General features: G+C 44.4%; 2 protein-coding genes across 4 annotated transcripts in view; one reads left to right on the forward strand and one right to left on the reverse strand.

The window, feature by feature from the left end:
* cep170aa (centrosomal protein 170Aa) overlaps positions 1 to 11,693 on the forward strand; it is a 69,763-nt gene extending 58,070 nt beyond the window's left edge. For all 3 annotated transcript variants that reach the window (XM_023993528.3, XM_023993535.3, XM_023993536.2), the window contains 8 exons: positions 771 to 906; positions 1,024 to 2,592; positions 5,514 to 5,769; positions 7,746 to 7,956; positions 8,373 to 8,629; positions 8,734 to 8,827; positions 8,953 to 9,004; positions 9,188 to 11,693. In XM_023993528.3, coding sequence (XP_023849296.1) covers positions 771 to 906; positions 1,024 to 2,592; positions 5,514 to 5,769; positions 7,746 to 7,956; positions 8,373 to 8,629; positions 8,734 to 8,827; positions 8,953 to 9,004; positions 9,188 to 9,444 — 2,832 coding nt within the window. In that variant the 3' untranslated portion in view covers positions 9,445 to 11,693. The remainder of the gene's footprint in view (positions 1 to 770; positions 907 to 1,023; positions 2,593 to 5,513; positions 5,770 to 7,745; positions 7,957 to 8,372; positions 8,630 to 8,733; positions 8,828 to 8,952; positions 9,005 to 9,187) is intronic.
* An 11,097-nt stretch (positions 11,694 to 22,790) lies between these two features.
* abcg5 (ATP-binding cassette, sub-family G (WHITE), member 5) overlaps positions 22,791 to 23,043 on the reverse strand; it is a 12,723-nt gene continuing 12,470 nt past the window's right edge. Inside the window, 1 exon segment of the mRNA XM_023993557.2 lies at positions 22,791 to 23,043. This exon segment is cut by the window's right edge and continues 680 nt beyond it. The gene's annotated coding sequence lies outside the window, so the exon portion shown is untranslated.

A 23,043-nucleotide genomic window follows, 5' to 3' on the forward strand; every position in this document is an offset into this window, starting at 1 on the left:
CAGAGTAGGCCACTCAGTGCCTGACCTAGTTCATAGAGCGATGAGAAATTACACTTTTCCCCCTCCAGGCAAGTTCCATTCAAGCACGAGGGGAGGAAGGAGACTTTATATACAGTAGGCTACAATAGTCTATCTGATGTATATGTGGATCTCTGATCTCGATATTCTGTTCAGTACTATTTCTGCTTTAGCTTGTGACTTTCTGATAGGACTCCATGCAAAGGAATACACTTTGGCTCTGTGAAAACAATATATTCTCCTCAGTAGCACTAGAGTGTAATAAAATAACTGATATAGCCAGAGACAGATCATTTGACATTCCCATGCTTAGTTTAAAATATGAATCAGCTAACACATAATGAATATGATTTGACTCTTCAGGCTCATCACTGAAACATAAGAGCATTCAGAGGTGAACGAATGGCAGCAGCATTGTGTTCTGTGTCCTGCTACATGTGGATACTCCCTCCAGCTCTATGTGGCCAGTAGCAGGGACGTGTTGATTTGCTAGGTTAACTGTCTCTTCCCACAGCCGCTATATCTCAATGGGGTGAAGTGCCATGAGTCTGTCAAGAGAGACTAGACTAACTCTCTCTCTCTCTCTCTCTCTCTCTCTCTCTCTCTCTCTCTCTCTCTCTCTCTCTCTCTCTCTCTCTCTCTCTCTCTCTCTCTCTCTCTCTCTCTCTCTCTCTCTCTCTCTCTCTCTCTCTCTCTCTCTCTCTCTCTCTCTCTCTCGCATTCTCTCTCTCTCTTGCACTCTCTCTCGTCAGAGTGTGTCTGAGAACCCGGTGGCAGTGGGCAGTAGTCGCTGGGTGTCTCAGTGGGCCAGTCTATCTGCTAACCACACCAGGACTGACCCAGAAGGGTCTGGGGCTGAGTCACCTGCCTTCGTCCATCAGCAGAGAGGTACAGTAGGGCTCCTATATTTACCAAAACCAGGATCATGTGGATCTGCATCTGTATTAGTGAAGGTGTATTTTCTTCTATAAATGTAGCTTTACTATTTTTGTTTATTTCTACCAGAAGCGGATGCCTTTGAGTCGGGCGTGTCCATCCGAAGCGCCAGCTCTGCCACCTCCAGTCTCACCGAGCGCAAACGCAGGACCCTCCCCCAGCTCCCTATCGACGACCCCCGGGCTAAGCCAGGGAAGAGCTTGTCCGGCCTAGGCCTGCATCGCTCAGAGATCGGGGAGAAACAGGACACGGAGCCCCAGGAGAAGAGCCAGGTGGAGCATAAAGGAGACGGGGCGTGCTTTACCTCCGTAGAGGAGGGGGATATGATGAAGGGCAAACAGAAACAGACCAAGGCCCCGCTACAGGCCTCCTCCAAGCCCCCTCTCAGACCTATGAGCAGCAGTGAGAAGAGGTCCGAGGAGAGAAGGAGGTGGGCGGAGGACAGGATTCAGCACCACAGCAAAGAAGGAGGGGACGGGGGGGAGAAGTCAGGGGGCAAGCCTCTGGTCCGCCAGGGCAGTTTCACCATCGAGAAGCCCAGTGGTGTGGTGCCCATTGAGCTGATCCCCCGGATCAAATGTGGTGCTGGTGTCCTGGGCCGCGAGCGCAGCGACTCTGTGGGCAGCATGGACACAGCCACCCTGCTGAAGGACACAGAGGCTGTCATGGCCTTCCTGGAGGCCAAGCTGAGGGATGAGAACAAGCTGGACAGAGCCAACCGGGCAGGTTCCATCTCCCCCGAGTCAGACGTGGACACGGCCAGCACCTATAGCCAGGCAGCAGGGGAGGGAGAGAAGAAAGCAGCCCACCAGAAACGCCGCTCCCTAAGCAGCCTGCACAAGGAGAAGAGCAACCTGAGCTCAACCTCCAAAACCGCTGCCAGCACCAACGCCCGCGAGCGCCTGGAGAGAAAGACCAAAACCAGAACCGATCCCAGCCGGCCAGATGTCCGCCGCTCCGTCCAGCCTGCCTCCTCGCGGGCACGCCAACCATCCCAGGACCTCACGGATGACGATCAGACCTCGTCTTTCCCCATCTCCGACATCCTCTCCTCTGACCAGGAGAGTTTGTATAGTCGCTCGTACGGCCGCAGCCACTTCACCTCTACGGATGACCTGCTACATTCAAAACTGGAGGCCAAATCCAGCAGCAAGACCAGCTCTAGTAAGTCCAGTAAGACCCTCCAGGCCGCCACAGCTTCCTCTCTGGGGAAACAGGCCTCTCTGCCCCAGCCACGGCCTACCAGAACGTCCCTGCTCCGCCGGGCCCGGCTGGGGGACACGTCCGACACGGACCTGCCCGATGCAGACAGGATGTCTGTGGCCTCCGAGGTGTCCACCACCAGTTCCACATCCAAGCCTCCGTCTGGTCGTAAAGGCCCCTCGCGGCTGGACATGCTGGCCCAGCCCAGGAGGACGCGGCTGGGCTCCATCTCGGCCCGTAGTGACTCAGAGTGTACTGTGGGCCGGAGCAGCACCTCCTCCCCTCGCTTGTCTGCAGAGACCGCCCTACGTCTGGGACTCCGCTCCTCCACCCCCACCGACAACAAAATGGCTCCTCGCATGAGGGCCAACAGTGTGTCCAAGCTGACCGAGGCCAAGTCCAGAATCAGCCCCTCCGTCCACAGCACTCCCTCAGGTGAGATCCTGCTCTCATCTCCGATACATTCCCTCTGATATAAGGTACAGCTTGAAACATTCAGTATTCTATTATTTAATGTAAAAAACAGTTAAGGGGTAAAGGAGCAAGTCAAATGCCAACTTGTGTGTTTTTTTCCCAGCCCTTTGTCTCCCCCCCATTCTGGTGTAAAGGAATGTTTAGGATTCTTCCACTATTACATCATTGCAGTTTTTGGATAGGCTCGCCCTGCTTCTTGTCCTTTCTTGGTCATTGTTTGTCCTTGTCCATGTGTGTGTTGTGATCAGTGTAAATCACTCTCATTGTCTGGCTGTCTGTCCTGTTCAGAGAGCCCTCAGCCTGACCCTTCAGAGGAGGAGCTCATGGGTACTGTACCAGAGAGAGCTCTGTGTGTGTGTGTGTGTTTAGTGTGGTGTGTTAAGTGTGTGTGTGATGTGTCCCTCTCTTCAACCTGCCACTACAATGATAACCCTAATGCTCTACTCCAACCTTATATCTTATTGGAACTGTTTATGTCTGTTAGATGTAGAGGTACCCTAAATTACTATGGACACAAGTTTCAAATTGGATAGAASTGAATTGTTATTTGCCCAAACCCTCTTATTGGCCAAAAGCTGACCAATCTTTTATTCAATCTTAATTGCCAATAAGCTAAGGGTTACAGAGCCAAAATGATTACATCAAGTGTTACTGAGCCAACCTAACATCATTGCTGATGCAAGACGAGCAAATGTTGTGGGCAGYGCTGGATTGTGTTATTTAGTGGCTGTACTCCGCCTAGTGGAAATATTAATTTAAGACATTGTCATAGCATATTAGAACTTGTCATGTAGTTAAGTAAAATGTTACTACAGTGAATCCAATTAATATATTTGAAATCTAGAGAGAGCATTAAGTCATCCATGTACAGGCAACAGGCCATTAGGTGCAGATGTGACATTGTGATCCCACTGGGTACAGACATCAGTTCAATGTCTATTTTTAATTTCACCTTTGGTTGAGTTGTCAGCTAACGTGAATTCAATGTGAAATCAACAAACAAACAAAAAATCACTGTGTTATTGGATTTAGGTTAAAAGTTGGGTGAAAAAAGACATTTTGCAAATCTAATCAGTTTTCCATGTTGATTCAACATCATCACATAGATTTTTTGTTGTTGAAATGACGAGGAAACAACGTTGATTCAAGCTGTTTTTGCCCAGTGGGATGGCTTAACACATTCCCTAAAATGAGTAACTAATCCACCATGAGTGTGGCAGTGACCTCACCTTCTAACAGAGCAGTACACTCTTAGAAAAAAGGGTTCCAAAGGGGTTCTTCAGCTGTCCCCATAGGATAACCCTTTTTGGTTCCAGGTAGAACTCTTTTTGGTTCCAGGTAGAACCCTTTTGGGTTCCATGTACAATATAACCCTCCGTGGAAAAGTTTCTACATGGAACCCAAAATGGTTCTACCTGGAACCCAAAATGGTTCTACCTGGAACCCAAAATGGTTCTACCTGGAACCAAAAATAGCTCCTCAAAGGGTTCTCCTATGGGGACAGCTGAATAACCCTTTTAGGTTCTAGACAGCACCTTTTTTTAAAAGAGTGTCGTCACTGGAAACAGGAAACTGAGACAGTCAAGCACTGGATTCAGGTCTACCTAGGAAGATACATTACAATCAATCAATTAAATGTATTTATAAAGCCCTTTTTACATCAGCAGATTTCACAAAGTGCTTATACAGAAATCCAGCCTTAAACCCTGAACAGCAAGCAATGCAGATGTAGAACCACGGTGGCTAGGAAAAACTCCCCTAGAAAGGCAGGAACCTAGGAAGAAACCTAGAGACAAACCAGGCTCTGAGGGGTGGCCAGTCCTCTTCTAGCTGTGCAGGTGGAGATTATATGATTACATGGCCATTAAGGCCAGATTGTTCTTCAAGATGTTCAAACGTTCATAGATGACCAGCAGGGTCAAACAATAATTACAGTGGTTGTACAGGGTGCAACAGATCAGCACCTCATAGCCGAGCATTCAGAGGTCGAGACAGCAGGTGTGGTAGAGAGAGGGAGAGGGAGAGTCGAAAATAGCAGGACAAGGTAGCATGTCCGGTGAACAGGTCAGGGTTCCATAGCCGCAGGCAGAGCAGTTGAAACTGGAGCAGCAGCACGACCAGGTGGACTGGGSACTGCYATGAGTCATCAGGCCAGGTAGTCATGAGGCATGGTCCTAGGGCTCAGGTCCTCTGGGAGGGGAGAGAGAGAGAGAAAGAAAGAAAGAGATAATTAGAGGAAGTATATTTAAATTCACACAGGACACCAGATAAAACAGGAGAATTACTGACCCTAGCCCCCTGGCACATGGACTATTACAGCATAGATACTGGAGGCTGAGTCAGGGGGGGTCGGGGGACACTGTGGCAACATCCGACAATACTATAACTTACTATAACAATATATGTTAATATTGTCTGGCTAGAGGGAGAGAGCAAGTAGTATACCTTCTCTGATTATGTGCCACTGTTAAAACCATATACATTTCCACCACCAGACCACTTTCCACCAGCCTCATGTCAGGCTATCAGCCTACATTCCACCAGCCTCATGTCAGGCTATTAGCCTACATTCACCCAGCTCATGTCAGGGCTATCAAGCCTACATTCCACCAGCCCCATGTCAGGCTATCAGCCTACATTCCACCAGCCTCATGTCAGGCTATCAGCCTACATTCCACCAGCCTCATGTCAGGCTATCAGCCTACAGAATATCTTGTCTATTATTTGTCTAGAGTTCAGAGTTACAGAAATCTGCTTGGCTTTAACTTTAAGATAGAATGCGTTAGACACTGTGAGCATCCGGTGCTTTCTGAGTGAGTGAAATGACTTCAAACAAAACACAAATTATCTCTTGATAACTATATCTTTCTACCTGACCTTAGCCTCTAACAGGTGGAGACGGCTGCCCCCAGAGTACGGATCCACCTCAGAGGAGGAGTTTGGCTCCAACAGGAACTCCCCCAAACCCGGGCGCCCCCTGCGCCCCCACTCGGTCCTGAGGGGTACCAGACTAGGGGGCTCCACCAGCAGCCTTAACTCTGGTCAGGTTGGCCCTGGAGGCGTGGTCCTCAAACACCGCATGAGAGAGCAGGAGGAGTACATCAAGGACTGGACTGCTCACAGCGAGGAGATTGCCAGGTACTCATCTACTCCGACTTATACATACTCACACATGCATACACAAGACTGCACGTGTACATACACAAACACATATACACACACCTCAGYTAGCGCATAATGTTCTGAGAACCATATGTTTCTTAGAGCTTGGTGAGAGCGTGGTTGTCCWATGGTTATTTAGCATACAACCTTCCCACAACGTTCTGGGAATGGTGCAGGATACCCAGCTAGTACATAATGTTCTGAGAACCATATGTTTCTTAGAAGATAGAAAGAGTTTTGTTGAGCTGAGAACGGAATGCATATTTTTAAATAGCGTTCTTAGAACGTTACTAATGTTTTTTGTGTTCTGAGAAACTTGCAGAAAACATTATGCTGAAGAACTGAAATTCCCACAGAAGAAAGGTGTTTCTTAAAATTCTCAGAACAATTTGAGAACATGACTTTAAATAGAACCATAAGGAAACATGTAGAAAACGTTTTGCTGAAGTACTGAAATTCCCACCTATGTTGTTAAGTGTTCAGGTGAGTTGGCTGCACCCACTAATTGGCCACGCCTGATCTCAATTAATGATTGATTCCTTTAAAATGGGGTCTGTTTGAATGGACTAAAATTAACAGCTTTGWATGAATTTAAAAAACATGACATGTCCTGGYKGCGCAGTGGACTAATTCCATGGATAGATAATAGAAGATCATAGGTTTGAATCTCACCGAMACAGTGCCACAATAAAAAATAAATATGACTGATGCCTAAGCAAATGAATTTCCGTGTGCCCTATCTGTACATGGAGTTCAAAACAGTTAACCCAAACTAAGCTAGCAGCATTATTAAAAGCATTATTGAAACATGTTTTCAGAACATTATTTAATTACCTTTTTCATTTCCGTTCTCAGAACGTAAACTTTCAGGGAACCATAGTAAAATGTTGTCAGAACCTCCCTGCAACCTACAAATGTACACTCCCAGAACAGGCAAAATGTTCATTTAAAAAACGTTCAGTTTTACCGGTCTGGAAACTTATGGCTTCATTCCCAGAACTAGTGGGGGGAAAAAACGTAACGTCCCCACAACTTCCATGGAACCAAATGTGCTAGCTGGGACACACACAAACACACACAAGAATCCATCTACTTTTACTCATTCATATCACAAATATTTGTTATTTGAATCCACAAGGAAGTTCAGTTCAGTTTATATGCCTCATGGACATGGCACAATTGGTAAATAAGATACTATCTGTAGATAGGGCTGCCCAATGAATGGCTTAGTGTTTTCTGTCTGATCAAACAACGGTCATCTTTAGTAAGTCCACTCTGACTCTGTTCTGTGAAGCTGTAATAAATGGTTCCCGACTCAGCAGGGACTTTCACACAGTATGGTGGTCATGAGATAGAACCATACCATCTTAGACATAGAGCTCCTGTGTTCTCCTGCAAGGAAAGGTTGGTTTATCATTAGTCACTGTCTCTCTCCTCTTCCCTGCACCCTTCCTCATCCTGCATATCTTCCACTTGACCTAGTAGTCACAGGGAGACTGAACTGAGCAGACAGCAGTGAGAAAAGGATTGATTCAACCAGCCTCATAAGAGCAAGCACAAGGAATTTCTTACGCATCAGACAAGGACATTTAAAGTAATGGAGGACAATATATTATCGTAAGCAGCTCTTAGTAAAGCATTTTTGAAGTTCAGGTTCCTTGCATAAAATGCTTGTAAAGGATATGATCATTTACAAGTGAATATTGTTAATTCACATTGAAAATGGTCTTACCTCCATCTAGTGGACAGTATGTAGAATGGTTCTGTGTTGTGCTGTGTCAGTTAATTATACATTAAACAAATTGATTTTTGTTGAGGCTGACATGCAGACGTTTCTCAATGTCTAATGAGTGGTCTTGGTTTATATCATTGTGAGACATCTGTTTGTGTGTACTGATTTATTGAAGTGTCACTCTCTGCCCAGCTCCAGCAGCCCGTCTGATGTATCATAGGTTATTTCCCTGTGTGCGTAGGATCAGTCAAGACCTGGCCAAGGACCTGGCCATCCTCGCCCGGGAGATCCATGACGTGGCCGGAGAGATCGACTCGGTCAGCTCCTCTGGAACGGCTCCCAGCACCACGGTCAGCACCGCCGCCACGACGCCCGGCTCCGCCATCGATACCCGCGAAGAGGTAGGCCGCACGCAGGAGGGCATGCAAAAGGTGCTTGACATTTACTTTATTCTCTCCTACCTTCCTTCCTTCCTTTTCTAAACTACTAACGCTCAATGGCTTCTGCTTCAGCGTCGCTTTATCTTTGATCTGCTGCCGAAGGTGTGGACTGTGAACTGCATTTCTTGTATCCCATTTTGAGTATACCTGCTGTATACTGATCAGATATGACTAAAAGGTGTATATGCATTCTCTTAACAAGCTTTCATTGACCTTTCTCTGCTAACTTCTTTAATACCTAATTCATAACTATGTAACTCATAACTATGATAATCTAGTTAATCTGTAGCATGGCCATAGCATACATACATTCATACAGAGAAGATACAGTATAAATGTTCCATTCATGGTTAACAATCATACAGCTGCCCCATATAACTAACAAGGTCTTCCTCTGCCCCTCATAGCTGGTTGACCGTGTCTTTGACGAGAGCCTCAACTTCAGGAAGATTCCTCCCATGGTGCAGAACAAGGCCCCTGAGATAAACGGACGCCCTGTGGAGCTCCGTCCCCGCGCCCCAGACAGCCTGGACTCCCACTCTGCCCTCCGCAGACGCACATGGAACAGGGATGAGGCAGTGGTGGACAGTCTGCTGCTCACATCTGTCTCTCAGCTGTCAGCTAAAATCAGACAGTCTGTTGACAAAACAGCAGGAAAAATACGGTAACAATCAAGCTCTTTAAGTTGTTTATATCTGTATATCTGACATTCACAAGAGATCAAGGAGATATTAAGCAAAGCAACTTTATGGTCAATGATTTTTCCAGAATATTGTTCAAAGACAAGGACAGGAATTGGGATGAGATTGAGAGCAAACTCCGATCTGAGAGCGACATACCACTTCTCAAAACCTCTAACAAGGTAAGGAAGAAACGGGTTATAAAGGTATTTTTTCCTTATTTATTTTTAGAAATAAATTGTCATAACGAAGCAACCTTTTATTCCTCTCTCGTGTCACTGCCTTCCCCTTTTCTCTCCTGGAACAGCAGATCTCCTCTATCCTCGTGGAGCTGAAGAGAGTGGAGAAGCAGCTACAAGGTAAGATAGCATGGTAGACCACCACTAAGAAGACTCTGTGGGCAGCAGTATTGCAAATAGATTCAGACTTATAAACACATTTAGTTTCACTACATACATTCCACTTGCTTTATCATATACTGTATGATCCCAATCAAACACAAGCTCATCCATTTGAACCAATCTCCTGTATTTCTCATTCAGTGATAAATGTAATGGTGGATCCTGACGGCACCCTGGATGCCCTGAGCAGCCTTGGCATGACCAGCCCCCTTACACCCAAGCCCACTCCTGGTTCTCAGGGGCCCCAGGAGGSCCTCCCAGGCCCCACAGCCTCAGCCAGGGGCAACACCGCCTCCTCAGCCCCCACTGAGGGGTCTGGGTCAGCCAGAGACCTGGGAGGCCTGCAATTCAACCGCATCCACCCCAGTGGAGAAGAGAGTGCCATCCCCCAGAAGTGACATTCACACCCTCTGCGCAGCTTCATATGTAGAACACCCACCTCAAAGAACAATTTCCCCTCTTTCTGAAGTTTTCTGAATGAAGATCCACCATCCTATAGTCTACTGTATGTCAGAACCCAACAGGACAGGCCTTAAGCAGGATTTCTTCCCTTCTCTTTAGACGTACAGTCATGCATGCATGACTACGTCACTTTGGGTAAAAGTGTCTGCTAAATGGCATATTATTTATTAATGTCAATGGACATGAACAACACCACTAAGTCAAGCAGCTCGCATCAATCGATACACACAGAGGAGTGGCAGTCAGCAATGTGTGTGGTCGACCTCTAGCCAGGCATATTTGCATTCTGGAGTTTGGTTACCATCCTCCTCCATGCAAACTGGCCACAGACACACCCTGTGGTAAAGACAACTTCTAGAGTGCCTCCCCATCTTTCTTCTTACCCTTCATACTGGCACCAGCTAAACAGTGAACACTTTGTATTTGTGTCGCAACAAGTAGCATTGACATATAGTACCAAGATCGACTGAGTAGAGCGTTCTCTTTCAGAAAACTTGTTTGTGTCATCGAAATTAATCATACTAATTTAGTAGGAGTTGTCGATTGTATGAAAACAATTGCTTTCAGGAAACAAATGTTCTTCTTATACTATAGTAATTCAAACTTACCAAAGCTAACAGTACAGATTTTTTTTTTATGTGAGCCAAGTTTCCTGAAGTGAAATAAGTGTACTGTGGAGCAAACTCAAGAAATGTTACGTATTGTATTTTGAATGGCAATTTATCTGTTTTGCTGGTAATATGTTTTCTATCTGTTTTCTGCACACATTTGACTAAAATACTGAATTTCAACTTTTCTGAGCAATTATGTACCCAGCGAATCAAATACATTGTTATGGTGATATGCAATTCACACAAAACCATTTTGATACGGTTTTAGACTATATTACAGTACAATTTTAAACTATGTTACAGTACAGTGCTGCTTGTATGTAGCCTAAGCCTGGTCCTTGACCTGAGTGACATATTTCATATGATTTGCATTACTTTATATGTGGTGTCTTTGCAAACTGGAAGTGGAAACGAAAATCTGACTATGACCCTATTTGTTTCAGCTTGGGCTGTTTTGAATCAGCCTTATTTACTGTAACACTTCATACAGTAACATGCTCTTTTTCTGGAGTCCATAATAGTTTACAAGATGTCCACCCTGAATGGCCTTGGTTGGAGAAAGCTGGTGGGTCTTCTTTCAAAGGGGCCTCTGTCTGTTTAGTGTTTATTTACAAGGACTTTACATAGTTTTTTGAAATTGTATCAGRCAACATGACTGCAAAGAGCTTACTGTCAAAGCTTCATTCGCTGTAACCACTGTCATTACTTCATGTATGAATGATGATCATAAGTCATTTGATTTCTTTAGCCTTTTACTGACATTGAATCGCTCCCTCTTCTACATTTCCATAAGGGAGGATGTTTTCATGTACTCATACGGTATGTGTGTATATACCTAGACCTCCGCATTGAGTTTGCTGCTTCTCTGTAGTTCCTTTTTGGAGGGTTAGCCTGAMMATTGTACAAGCCTTTCCATGTAAAGTTATGTGTTGTAGTATAAAATAATTCAAGATAGTGCAACAGTATTTAGACACTTAAGCAATAGTGAAGTTAGGTACCAGAAGACATGCTCTCCATCTTTTCTGCTTTGTATACAGACTTTTGATGTCACTAAGTGCCCAGTTTGAATAGTAGAATGGCATTTTTTAAATTATGAGTAATCATCAAGTAGTGGGCTGAAATGGTATAATTTTGCACATCGCAGTGTGAGAAAATATGAAATGTGTCAAAGGCTCTTCAAGTGTCACTATGAGTGGTTTTTGGATACAAAAGAACAAAACCAAAAACCTAAATTCAACAACAGATATCAGAATTAGATGCCTTGCCTCTGTGTAGCTATTCTCAGTACACTATCTTAACCATAACCTTCATGTTTGTCAGTATATGAAATAAAATAAAAAAGAAGAAAGCAATGGGAAAAATGAAGTGCTCAGTACACTTTTTGGGGGGTTATTTTTAAAGTTTACACATTTGTTATCTTATCAGTGTTTTACTTTTCTGTTTCATGTTTTGTATAAACCACAACTTTATTTATTTTGTTGTTCATTCAATGTATTTTATTGTTGCAATTCATGTGTTTTATGTTTTTTGTTATTTTACATATGTTACTTATTTTCAATAAAATAAAAAGTGTCGATCCTTTCCCGATTGACATTTCTTTTAGCTGGTGAAACAAAACAGTTTGGTATTCAATTAGTTAAGCTAGAAATGCCATTCAAACTTTAAAACAGGCAGACCGGTCTGGAATACTTGAGGTGTGGTTGTCCTTTAAAGATTCATAAAAGCTCCATAGGCTTGAATGGGAAATATTTTGATTCGCCACTGTTCTTGAATAGTTGAAAGCTACAAACACCAAACCAACTTAGCATCTACAAACGGACTGAACATAGATTGTTTGTCAAAATATTGTTGATACTGTTTTAACTTTTTGAACTTTAACCATTTTATCCCATGGACCCACTTTTTCCGTGAATGAAAATTAAGCAGTGACTAGGACTGGCCAAGGGCACCCCAAATAACATATTTGTAAAATAAATAAATAAACACTCCTAGYAATAGTTATGYAATGTGACCTATATGTCACATCTGGTAGAAAGGGGCGCAAACAGTTTCAACAATTTGTATTTCTGCATTTTTAACTGTCATTAAGGCGGCTACTTAGAATAATCTCAAATATAAAATATATTTTGATGTGTTTAACACTTTTTTGGTTACTGCATAATTCCATATGTGTTATTTAATAGTGTTGACGTCTTCACTCTTTTTCTACAATGTAGAAAATAGTAAAATAAAGAAAAACTCTGGAATGAGTAGGTGTGTCCAAACTTTTGACTGGTACTGTAAATTCATTTTACCCTCGCTGCCTGATAAAGCTAGCCAGTTGATAGTAAAACTAGGACGAATGTCAGAGGCCAGCTAGTTAACACTGGTCTGAAGTTCGTCTGAAATGTACCATTATATTCGACATGATAAACAAACTACTGCCATGCCTTTTCACATAAAAAAAAATTGATGTACACAGATAAAAGAGACGATTACTTTCAAGTAGATAGTTTTCGTTTAATTTACCCTCATCCTCTCTTGCTCATATTGGGAGCTACTTCMTGAGATTTGATTGATGGAACAATCCAGCCAATGGTTAGGCGGTTGTGGTTTCGGCAGAGGGGAGTGATTGGTCAGGAGTAAAAAAGGTCCAGAGTGCCAATCACATTTCCACTTGCAAATATCTGTCTACAAACTTACAAAACGTTTTACAAGTTTAAATATCTCTTGGTAACGTAACAACAGTGACAGAACTCTGAGCGCTCGTAGATTCTAAATCTGCATATGTATTTTTGATTCACAGCAGAATATTCATACTCGTAAATGGACTTGTAATAATTCTGAAAATAAATTATAATTGCAAAACTTATTTAATGTATTCAAATATCAAGTTACAAGTTTGCGACCGTTGTTAAATCTTTCACACATCATGACACAAGCTTGCAAAAATGTAATTACAAATTTGCGAATTGTACTTGCAACAACGCATCTCAATGTGGACCACGAAATTCAAAATACAAACTCAAGTAGTTCTGTCATCAATAATCCCATACGTTCCAGCATGTAGTTGCATATTTCCATTAGTGAACGCCTACTCTGTGAAGTGCGCGTGTGCAATAACTCAATTCAGCCTTACACTCCTAAAGACCGCCATTTTTTGAAACTTTGGCAAAAGGTAAAGTCTACAAAACCTAGTCAACTCTGTTCATAACAGATTCTAGTTATGCAAACATAAAATTGTGTTGAGATCAAATGCTTCGGAGATGAGAAAATTAGCAAAATGTGGGACAAAATCAAAATACTGAGTGACAGTTCAAATAAGGAAATCAGTTAATTGAAATGAATTAATTGCGCCCTAATCTATGGATTTCACATGACTGGGCAGGTGCCAGGCCCAGTCAATAGCCAGGCCCAGCCAATAAGAATGAGTGATTCCCCACAAAGGGCTTTATTACAGAGACAGAAACACTCCTCCGCACCCCCCCCCCCCCCCTAAGGCAATCCTGCAGATAAAGAAATCAGATTTGGGGCTCCCGAGTAGCGCAGCGGTCTAAGGCACTGCATCTCAGTGCTAGAGGCGTCACTACAAACCCTGATTTGATTCCAGGCTGTAGTTCAACCGGATGTGATTGGCGAGTCCCATAGGGCGACGCACAATTGGCCCAGAGTCGTTAGGGTTTGGCCAGGGTATGCCGTCATTGTAAATAAGCATTTGTTCTTAAGTTAACTGACTTTCCTAGTAAAATGTGGAGGTCCTGGGCTGGTGTGGTTACATGTAGACTGCAGTTGTTAGGCCAGTTGGATGTACTGCCAAATTCTCTAAAATTATGTTGGAGGCAGCTTATGGAAGAGAAATTAACATTAAATTCTCTGGTGGACATTCATCTGGTGGACATTCCTGCAGTCAGCATGCCAATTGCATGCACCCTTGAAACATCTGTGGCATTGTGTTGTGTGACAAAACTGCACATTTTTAAGTAGCCATTTATTGTCCCCAGCACAAGGTGCACAGGACAGAGAGCTGATCAACCCCTTCTCTGTTCCACTGCTGATTTTCGGCAGCAAGTTTGATATCTTTCAGGTGAGATGTGTTTTCTACTTCTACCACTCAGCCTAAAGCAATTGAAAAACAATATTCACCCTGACGAATCTAGTTAAGATTTGTGTTTTCAATTGTCGGCTATTTCTATTGGTTTTGTGAAAAGTGAGCATATTTGATGGATGAATACATCTTCTTTGACTCTGAGGAGAGGAAAGTGATCTGCAAGACCCTTCGGTTTATTGCCCATTACTACGCAGCTTCTTTGATGGTAAGACCTGTAGGCCTAATTGTCATCAACACCATTGCCAATGTGTCTCAGTATTTCACTGTAGGCTATATCAAACAAGTATCTCAAATGCAATGAKGATTTTGGTACAGTAAGTTTAATCACACAACGCTGTCTTTAAATCTACTGTTCATCGGTCTATTCTCTTTGCCTCGACATCTGTCCATCCTTCCACCTGCTGTTCAACAGCAGCAAGTCTGAGAGCTTGATGTCCAAAACTAAGAGCTTATTCACACAACTAGCATTTCGTACAGAAAATGGGTAAGATAACTTTTTTTAACCTCTGTCTATCAATGCCACAGTTGGTCAATGTTTCTGAACATTTGAGAGCTCAATACTTAGGCCAAGTATAATGAATTACAACTGTCATTCAACATTAACACAGATGTACATGTTTCCTGCTATTCTGACAGGAAATCCATGTCCTCTGATCTCAGTAAGCCTCTGATCATTCCTGCTGGGATGGACTCATCAGCCAGAAATGTGAACTGTGTTGTGTCTAGCCTCCCCTTGTGGTAACATGCAGTACTGCAGTGTTAGTGCTGTACTGTTCAAATTTACATTTTACATTTTAGTCATTTAGCAGACGCTCTTATCCAGAGCGACTTACAGTAGAGTGCATACATTTTTACATACTGAGACAAGGATATCCCTACCGGCCAAGAGCAGACGCTCTTATCCAGAGCGACTTACAGTAGAGTGCATACATTTTATTACATTTTTTACATACTGAGACAAGGATATCCCTACCGGCCAAACCCTCCCTACCGGCCAAACCCTCCCTAACCCGGACGACGCTATGCCAATTGTGCCGGCTGCGACAGAGCCTGGGCACGAACCCAGCCCAGCCTGGGCGCGAACCCAGAGACTCTGGTGGCGCAGCTAGCACTGCGATGCAGTGCCCTAGACCACTGCGCCACCCGGGAGACCAATAAAATACAATTTTATTGGGCACATACACATTTTTAGCAGATATTATTGCGGGTGTAGCGAAATGCTTGTGTTCCTAGCTCCAACAGTATTCATGATAGTTTAAAAATGTGTTCACAACATGCACGGGATACAACGGGTGTAAAACAGTACTGTGAAATTCATACCTTGAGAGCTCTGTCCCAACAATTCAGTGATAGTGTTAATGATATAGATAAGAGAAAATAGGAGGGAAAAACATTTAAAAAATGTGAATATAGACAGGTCGGAGCCAGTACCTTATTCGCTGTGCAGGGGTACTTGAGTGGTTGAGGTAGGTTTATACATAGAAAGTGACTTGTAGTAGTATATACATGTAAACAGGGCTGAAAAGTGACTGGTAGCAGGAATATATAAATACTTATGGTAATATACTAATAGTAATATATACATATAATAGTAATATATACATACAAAAAGGAGTAATAGTGAACAGTAGCAGGATAAGTAGGAGTGGCGCAGCGGTCACTGGCGCAGTGTGTGTGTGTGTGTGTGTGTAGGTGTGTGTGTGTAAGAGTGAGTATGTATGTCAGTGGGTAGAGACCTGTGAATGGGCATAGAGTCAGTGTGGATAGTCTGTGAGAGAGAGAAAGCAGTAGTTTTCAGCCATTTAACACTCTTATGGCCAGGGAATAGAAGCTGTATAGGAGTTGGTCTGAGCCTTGATGTACTAGCACAGCCTGCCGGACGGCAGCATGGAGAACGGTCCATGTCTGGGGTGGCTGGGGTCTTTGGCAATTTTTTGGGGCCTTTCTCACACACCGCCTGTCATGTACGTCCTGTATGGCTAGGAGCTCGCCCCCAGTGATGCACTGGGCCGTCTGCATCACCCTCTGTAGGGCCTTCCGGTTGAGGGCAGTGCAGTTGACATACCAGGTGGTGATAGAACCAGTCAGGATGCTATCGATGGTGCAGCTGTAAAAGTTCCTGAGGATCTGAGGGACCATGCCAAATTGCAGCCATCTTGTCGTGGATGGGGGTGTGCACCCCACGTAGTCCACGATCAGCTCCTTGGTCTTACTGTATCTGTTATTTTAATATGATACACTTGATCTCACTCTACTTCCCAGGTTCTCCCCCAATTACTGATGTTGACATTGGAACTCTGCATGCTAAAAACCCTCTAGATCTGTGGAAGAAAGTGTTCAAGGTCGTTTTTCCTCCTGAGGTAATTCCTGCACTATGGACAAACACCCTCTCATTCACACATACACTCACTACTGCACACCCACACACAATCACGTTACAATGTGTGTGTGATACTAATCCATTACTCCTGTCTTGCACCAGTGAGCACCACAGAGAGCTGAAGAACCCAGCCTAGGAACCTACAGTACAGTGAACTACAGATTGTCTCCATGAGGGCCCAGAAAGACACGGTATGAACCGTGTCTCAACTCCACTGGCCCCTGTTAGCCTGGTGGTCCAGTCTGTTTGTGCTTTAGCCAACTTTCTGTGTTTGTTATTGTCACGCCCTGACCATAGAGAGATTTAATTCTCTATGTTGGTTAGGTCGGGGTGTGATTTAGGGTGGGTCATCTAAGCGTTTATATGTCGATGTTGGCCTGTTATGGTTCCCAATCAGAGGCAGCTGTTTATCTTTGTCTCTGATTGGGGATCATATTTAGGCAGCCATTTCCCCTTTGTGCTTTGTGGGATCTTGTGTTTGTGTAGCTGCCTCGTGAGTAGTCTTCAAGAACGTCAGTTTCGTTTGTGCTTGTTTGTTTTGTTTGGTGAGTTTCTATTTATTAAAATATGTGGAACTCTACGGCACGCTTGCGCTTGGTCCATTCCTTATGACGACCGGACAGAAGATCCCACCACCTCAACTGGACCAAGCAGCGTGCTCGGGAGGAGATGGCATCCTGGTCTATAGAGGAGGTTGAGGAAAGAATAGCCTGGACTTGGGAGGAGAGTATTGGAGAGATATGCCTACCGGGGAAGCAGACGGAGGCAGCGAAGGAGGATCAACGACGACTCCGGGTTCGCAACACAGACACAAGCACGAGAGGCAGCCCCAAAAAATTATTTTAGCGGGGGGCACACGGCGGTGGTTGGCGGAGCCAGGTTTCAGACCAGAGCCAACTCCCCCGCACCGTTCAGAGGCACCATGTTATGCAATGATATGCACTGTGTCTCCAGTGCCCATTCACGTCCCGGTGCGCTCGGTGTCAGCTCCCGCAATTGCCGTGCGAAAATGAGCATCCAGCCAGGACGGGTTGTGCCGGCTCAGTGCTCTAGACCTCCAGTGCACCTCCACAGTCTAGTGCGTCCTGTGCCTCCTCCCGCACTCGCCCTGAGGTGCGTGTCATCAGCCCGTTACCACCTGTACCGGTCCCACGCATCAGGCCTCCAGTGCGCCTCCACAGTCCAGAGCTTCCGGCGACAGTTCCCAGTCCAAGCTTCGGCGACAGTTCCCAGTCCAGAGCTTCCGGCACAGTTCCCAGTCCAGAGCTATCCGGCGACAGTTCCCAGTCCAGAGCTCCGGCGACAGGTTCCCAGTCCAGAGCTTCCGGCGACAGTTCCCAGTCCAGAGCTTCCGGGGACAGTTCCAGTCCAGAGCTATTCCGGCGACAAGTTCCCAGTCCAGAGCTTCCGGCGACAGGTCTCAGTCCAGAGCTCTCCGGCAACACGTTCCCAGTCCAGAGCTTCCGGCAACGTTTCACAGTCCGGAAACTCCAACGACGGTCCGCGTCCGGGAACCTCCTGAGACGGTCCGCGGTCCGGGAACCTCCTGAGACGGCATCCGCGGTCCGGGAAACCTCCCTGAGACGGTCCGCGGTGCCGGGAACCTCCTGAACGGTCCGCCGCCGGTGAACCTCCTGAGACGTCCGGCGGCCTCCTGAGAACGGTCCGGTCCGGAGCATCCGGCGACGATTCTACGGTCCGGTTCCTCTGGCGACGACCCACAGTCAGATTACCTCCGATGATGTGTCCACGAGCGGATGGGTACTTCGCCCCACACTGGAGCCGCCCCCACAGGGTAGAATGCCCACCCGACCCTCCCCTATTGAGTCAGGTTTGCAGCCGGAGTCCGCACCTTTGGGGGGTACTGTCACGCCCCTGACCAATAGAGAGCTTTTATTCTCTATGTTGGTTAGTCGGCGGTGTGATTTAGGGTGTCCATCTAGAGCGTTTATATGTCGATGTTGGCCTGTTATGCCCAATCAGAGGCAGCTGTTTATCGTTGTCTCTGATTGGGGATCATATTATTAGGCAGCCATTTCCCCTTTGTCTTTGTGGATCTGTGTTTGTGTAGCTGCCTGTGAGTAGTCCAGAACGTCACATTTCGTTTTGTGCTTGTTTGGATGAGTTATCATATTTATTAAATATGTGACTCTACGCACGCTGCGCCTTGGTCCAATTCCTTATGACGAACGTGACAGTTAGTGCGACATTTACACAAGAGACAGCCCAATTGCTGATCTTATGCCCATTGATCAGAACACTTGATATCTGAATTGTCAGAAGAAAGCAATTAAAGTGGAAAGAATCAGAAAATGATCTAGCTGTGTAAACACAGCCCTAGGTTAGAAGAAGTTGGCTACAGCACACACTGTATGGGACCAGTCAAGGTCCATGAGGTTGTCAATAGAGCCGACCGATATATCGGTTCACCAATATCTATCGTTTTGTCCCCCAAACTAATTGTATCAGACTCCAAAAAACATATCGGTCGGGCTGTAATTGTCAAAGATGATCATGTTCTTCTAATCTAGCTCAACTATCTCTACTTGTCTTCTAGTAACCCCGTCTTACAGTGGGGGGAACAAGTATTTGATTACACTGCCGATTTGCAGGTTTTTCCTACTTACAAAGCATGTAGAGGTCTGTCATTTTATCATAGGTACACTTCAACTAGTGAGAGACGAGAATCTAAACACAAGAAATCCAGAAAATCACATTGTATGATTTTTAAGTAATTAATTTGCAATTTTATTGCATACATAAGTATTGGATCACCTACCAACCAGTAAGAATTCCGGCTCTCACAGACCTGTTAGTTTTTCTTTAAGAAGCCCTCCTGTTCTCCACTCATTACCTGTATTAACTGCACCTGTTTGAACTCGTTACCTGTATAAAAGACACCTGTCCACACACTCAATCAAACAGACTCCAACCTCTCCACAATGGCCAAGACCAGAGAGCTGTGTAAGGACATCAGGATAAATTGTAGACCTGTACAAGGCTGGGATGGGCTACAGGACAATAGCCAAGCAGCTTGGTGAGAAGGCAACAACTGTTGGCACAATTATTAGAAAATGGAAGAAGTTCAAGATGACGGTCAATCACCCTCGGTCTGGGGCTCCATGCAAGATTCACACTCGTGGGGCATCAATGATCATGAGGAATGTGAGGGATCAGCCCAGAACTACACGGCAGGACCTGGTCAATGACCTGAAGAGAGCTGGGACCACAGTCTCAAAGAAAACCATTAGTAACACACTACGCCTCATGGATTAAAATCCTGCAGCGCACGCAAGGTCCCCCTGCTCAAGCCAGCGCATGTCCAGGCCCGTCTGAAAGTTGCCAATGACCATCTGGATGATCCAGAGGAGGAATGGGAGAAGGTCATGTGGTCTGATGAGACAAAAATAGAGCTTTTTGCTCTAAACTCCACTCGCCGTGTTTTGGAGGAATAGAAGGATGAGTACAACCCAAGAACACCATCCCAACCGTGAAGCATGGAGGTGGAAACATCATTCTTTGGGGATGCTTTTCTGCAAAGGGACAGGACGACTGCACCGTATTGAGGGAGGATGGATGGGGCCATGTATCGCGAGATCTTGACCAACAACCTCCTTCCCTCAGTAAGAGCATTGAAGATGGGTCGTGGCTGGGTTCTTCAGCTGACAACACCGAAACACACAGCCAGGGCAACTAAGAGTGGCTCCGTAAGAAGCATCTCAAGTCCTGGAGTGGCCTAGCCAGTCTCCAGACCTGAACCCAATAGAAAATCTTTGGAGGGAGCTGAAAGTCCGTATTGGCCCAGCGACAGCCCCGAAACCTGAAGGATCTGGAGAAGGTCTGTATGGAGGAGGGGCCAAAATCCCTTGCTCAGTGTGTCAAACCTGGTCAAGAACTACAGGAAACGTATGATCTCTGTAATTGCAAACTAAGGTTTCTGATTGTACCAAATATTCAGTTCTGCTTTTCTGATGTATCAAATACTTATGTCATGCAATAAAATGCAAATTAATTACTTAAAAATCATACAATGTGATTTTCTGGATTTTTGTTTTAGATTCCKTCTCTCACAGTTGAAGTGTACCTATGATAAAAATTACAGACCTCTACATGCTTTGTAAGTAGGAAAACCTGCAAAATTGTCAGTGTATCAAATACTTGTTCTCCCCACTGTACATTGCATTGCGGTTGCCCTGTAATAATCCATGTGTAATTGTCTGATCATAACTGTTTTAATGTGCAATGATAACCCTTGGAATGGCTGCAGCCAGATACACATGTGCCACTGTGGCGCTTGAACTAAAATAACCTCTGGTGTGTTTCTGGCTCCAGCCTAGTGTCCACATGATGTTTTATTTATTGTCCCTCACCTGATTCAGCTCAGATAGCACTCCTATTGGACAGGGATCATATGGTGGGTGGAGTCAGCCAATAGGAGTTGAGAGACTGGGGTACTGACTCCATGCCAATATAGAGAATGTGAATACTAAAGACTCAAACACGTGCCTTGATAGTCTAGAAATCCAGACAGAGCCATTACCTGGAACTTGGTTCAGATGTACCCTTGATAGATGGATTTTTATCAGGTCAGAATTCCGTTCTGGCCCGGGTCACACTGAGTTTATATGTTTTTATCAGCACTACTGATTGAGTCTTTGTAATAAATGTCATACATGGCATGTGTCAAGTTTATCACCTAAATGAATCGGTGTCAGTTGGACCCTGAGCTCAGCATCCAGAACAGCGTTCTGTTATACCAGGTAACATCGTTTGACAGTCATCTTGCATGGTATTGTTAGGTTCTGAACAAACTGAGTAAAAACTCAACCGGACTACTAGAAAAAGCTCAAACCAAGTTTATTAACCCACTGGGTCATACAGCTGCAAAGACAAGGCACGATTACACAAGCACATATTTCTATAACCTTATAATAGGTGTGGTCAACCCCTTATCTAGACAACCAATATATCTCTGTTGCTAGGCAGGAATTTAATTGGTTCCTCTCACAGATGTAGTCACAGCGCTGCCTGTTACTTAAACCTTTGTGAGCGTGGAATGTATGTGTGAGATAATACTGCAGCAGGAGAGACATTGTGGTGGGCCTCTCTGCCCCCACCCCCCCCAGAGATTTCTTGTCAATTTATCTATTGATTTGACCTTGAGACGCATTCCTCACTCCTCCCCATTTCCGCAGCCTGCCTCAGAGACTAACAATTGCCTTTCACCTCTCTTCTCAGAAACATGGAACAGAATGTGAAGCTTCTACTCTCAGTAACTTTCCATATTCCTAGTCCAATCTATCTTTCATTGATTCCAACATATATACTTTCTTTATACATGTAAAGACATGAATGCGTTCTAGTATGGTAACATGACTACAGCTCAGCGTTCAACACCATAGTGCCCACAAAGCTCATCACAAAGCTAAGGACACTGGGACTAAACACCTCCCTCTGCAACTGGATCCTGGACTTCCTGATGGGCCACACCGTTTGTTTTTACAATGCTGCTACTCGCTGTTTTACATCTATGCATAGTCACTTTACCCATACCTACATGTACAAATTACCCCCGCACATTGACTCGGTACCGGTACCCCCTGTATATAGCCTCGTTATTGTTATTTTAWTGTGTTACTTTTTAATTTTTTTTTGTTTATTTGGTAAATATTTTCTTAACTATTTCTTGAACTGCAATGTTGGTTAAGGGCTTATAAGTAACCATTTCACGGTAAGGTCTACCTGTTGTATTCAGCACATGTGACAAATAGTTTGATTTGATTTGAATTAGTACATTTCAAGCTAGAGTCTAACAGTATCCTTACATGGTTTTAACACTATACGATCTATACGATTGTGTGAAAACCATTTAGGATGAACCCAAAACAATGATAACATTGTCGCCTCTTGTCTAAAGAAACTGGACCAGTAYAAGAGGAATGTGTCCAAGTCTTAGAACTGGAGACCTAACTTAATAGACTCATCACCTCTCAGCCAATGAGAACATCACAACAGAATGTTCTGGAGCTTAGACAGACTTTACCCTCTACTTCAGACTTGGCAGACACCTGTACGGTCATTTAATATACCCAGAGAAATGCTCTGATTACGATATCCTGTAGAACTTACTATATAATACATGTTTCATATCAATTGTATTGGATTCATACATTGATTTTCCTATTCACATACACAGCACAACAGTTTGTATTGTAAGTATGTTCATTAGAAACATTTATTTAGAAAAATACATTTACTTGGCATTTTTACAACAATATGGAGATCCAACACATCCCATCATACTGGCATGTCACTTTCTGCAAGCGTAGAAAACACAGATATCCAAAAATATACCTTATTTCTAAAGAAAAAACAGTATTACAGTAGTATTACTTCTTTACAGTGTGTCAGAGAATCATTCACTAGATTTGTTGCCATACCGACATCACACCAATCA

This window comes from Salvelinus sp. IW2-2015, linkage group LG8 (assembly GCF_002910315.2).
Source record: "Salvelinus sp. IW2-2015 linkage group LG8, ASM291031v2, whole genome shotgun sequence".
In the NCBI taxonomy this organism is placed as follows: domain Eukaryota; kingdom Metazoa; phylum Chordata; class Actinopteri; order Salmoniformes; family Salmonidae; genus Salvelinus; species Salvelinus sp. IW2-2015.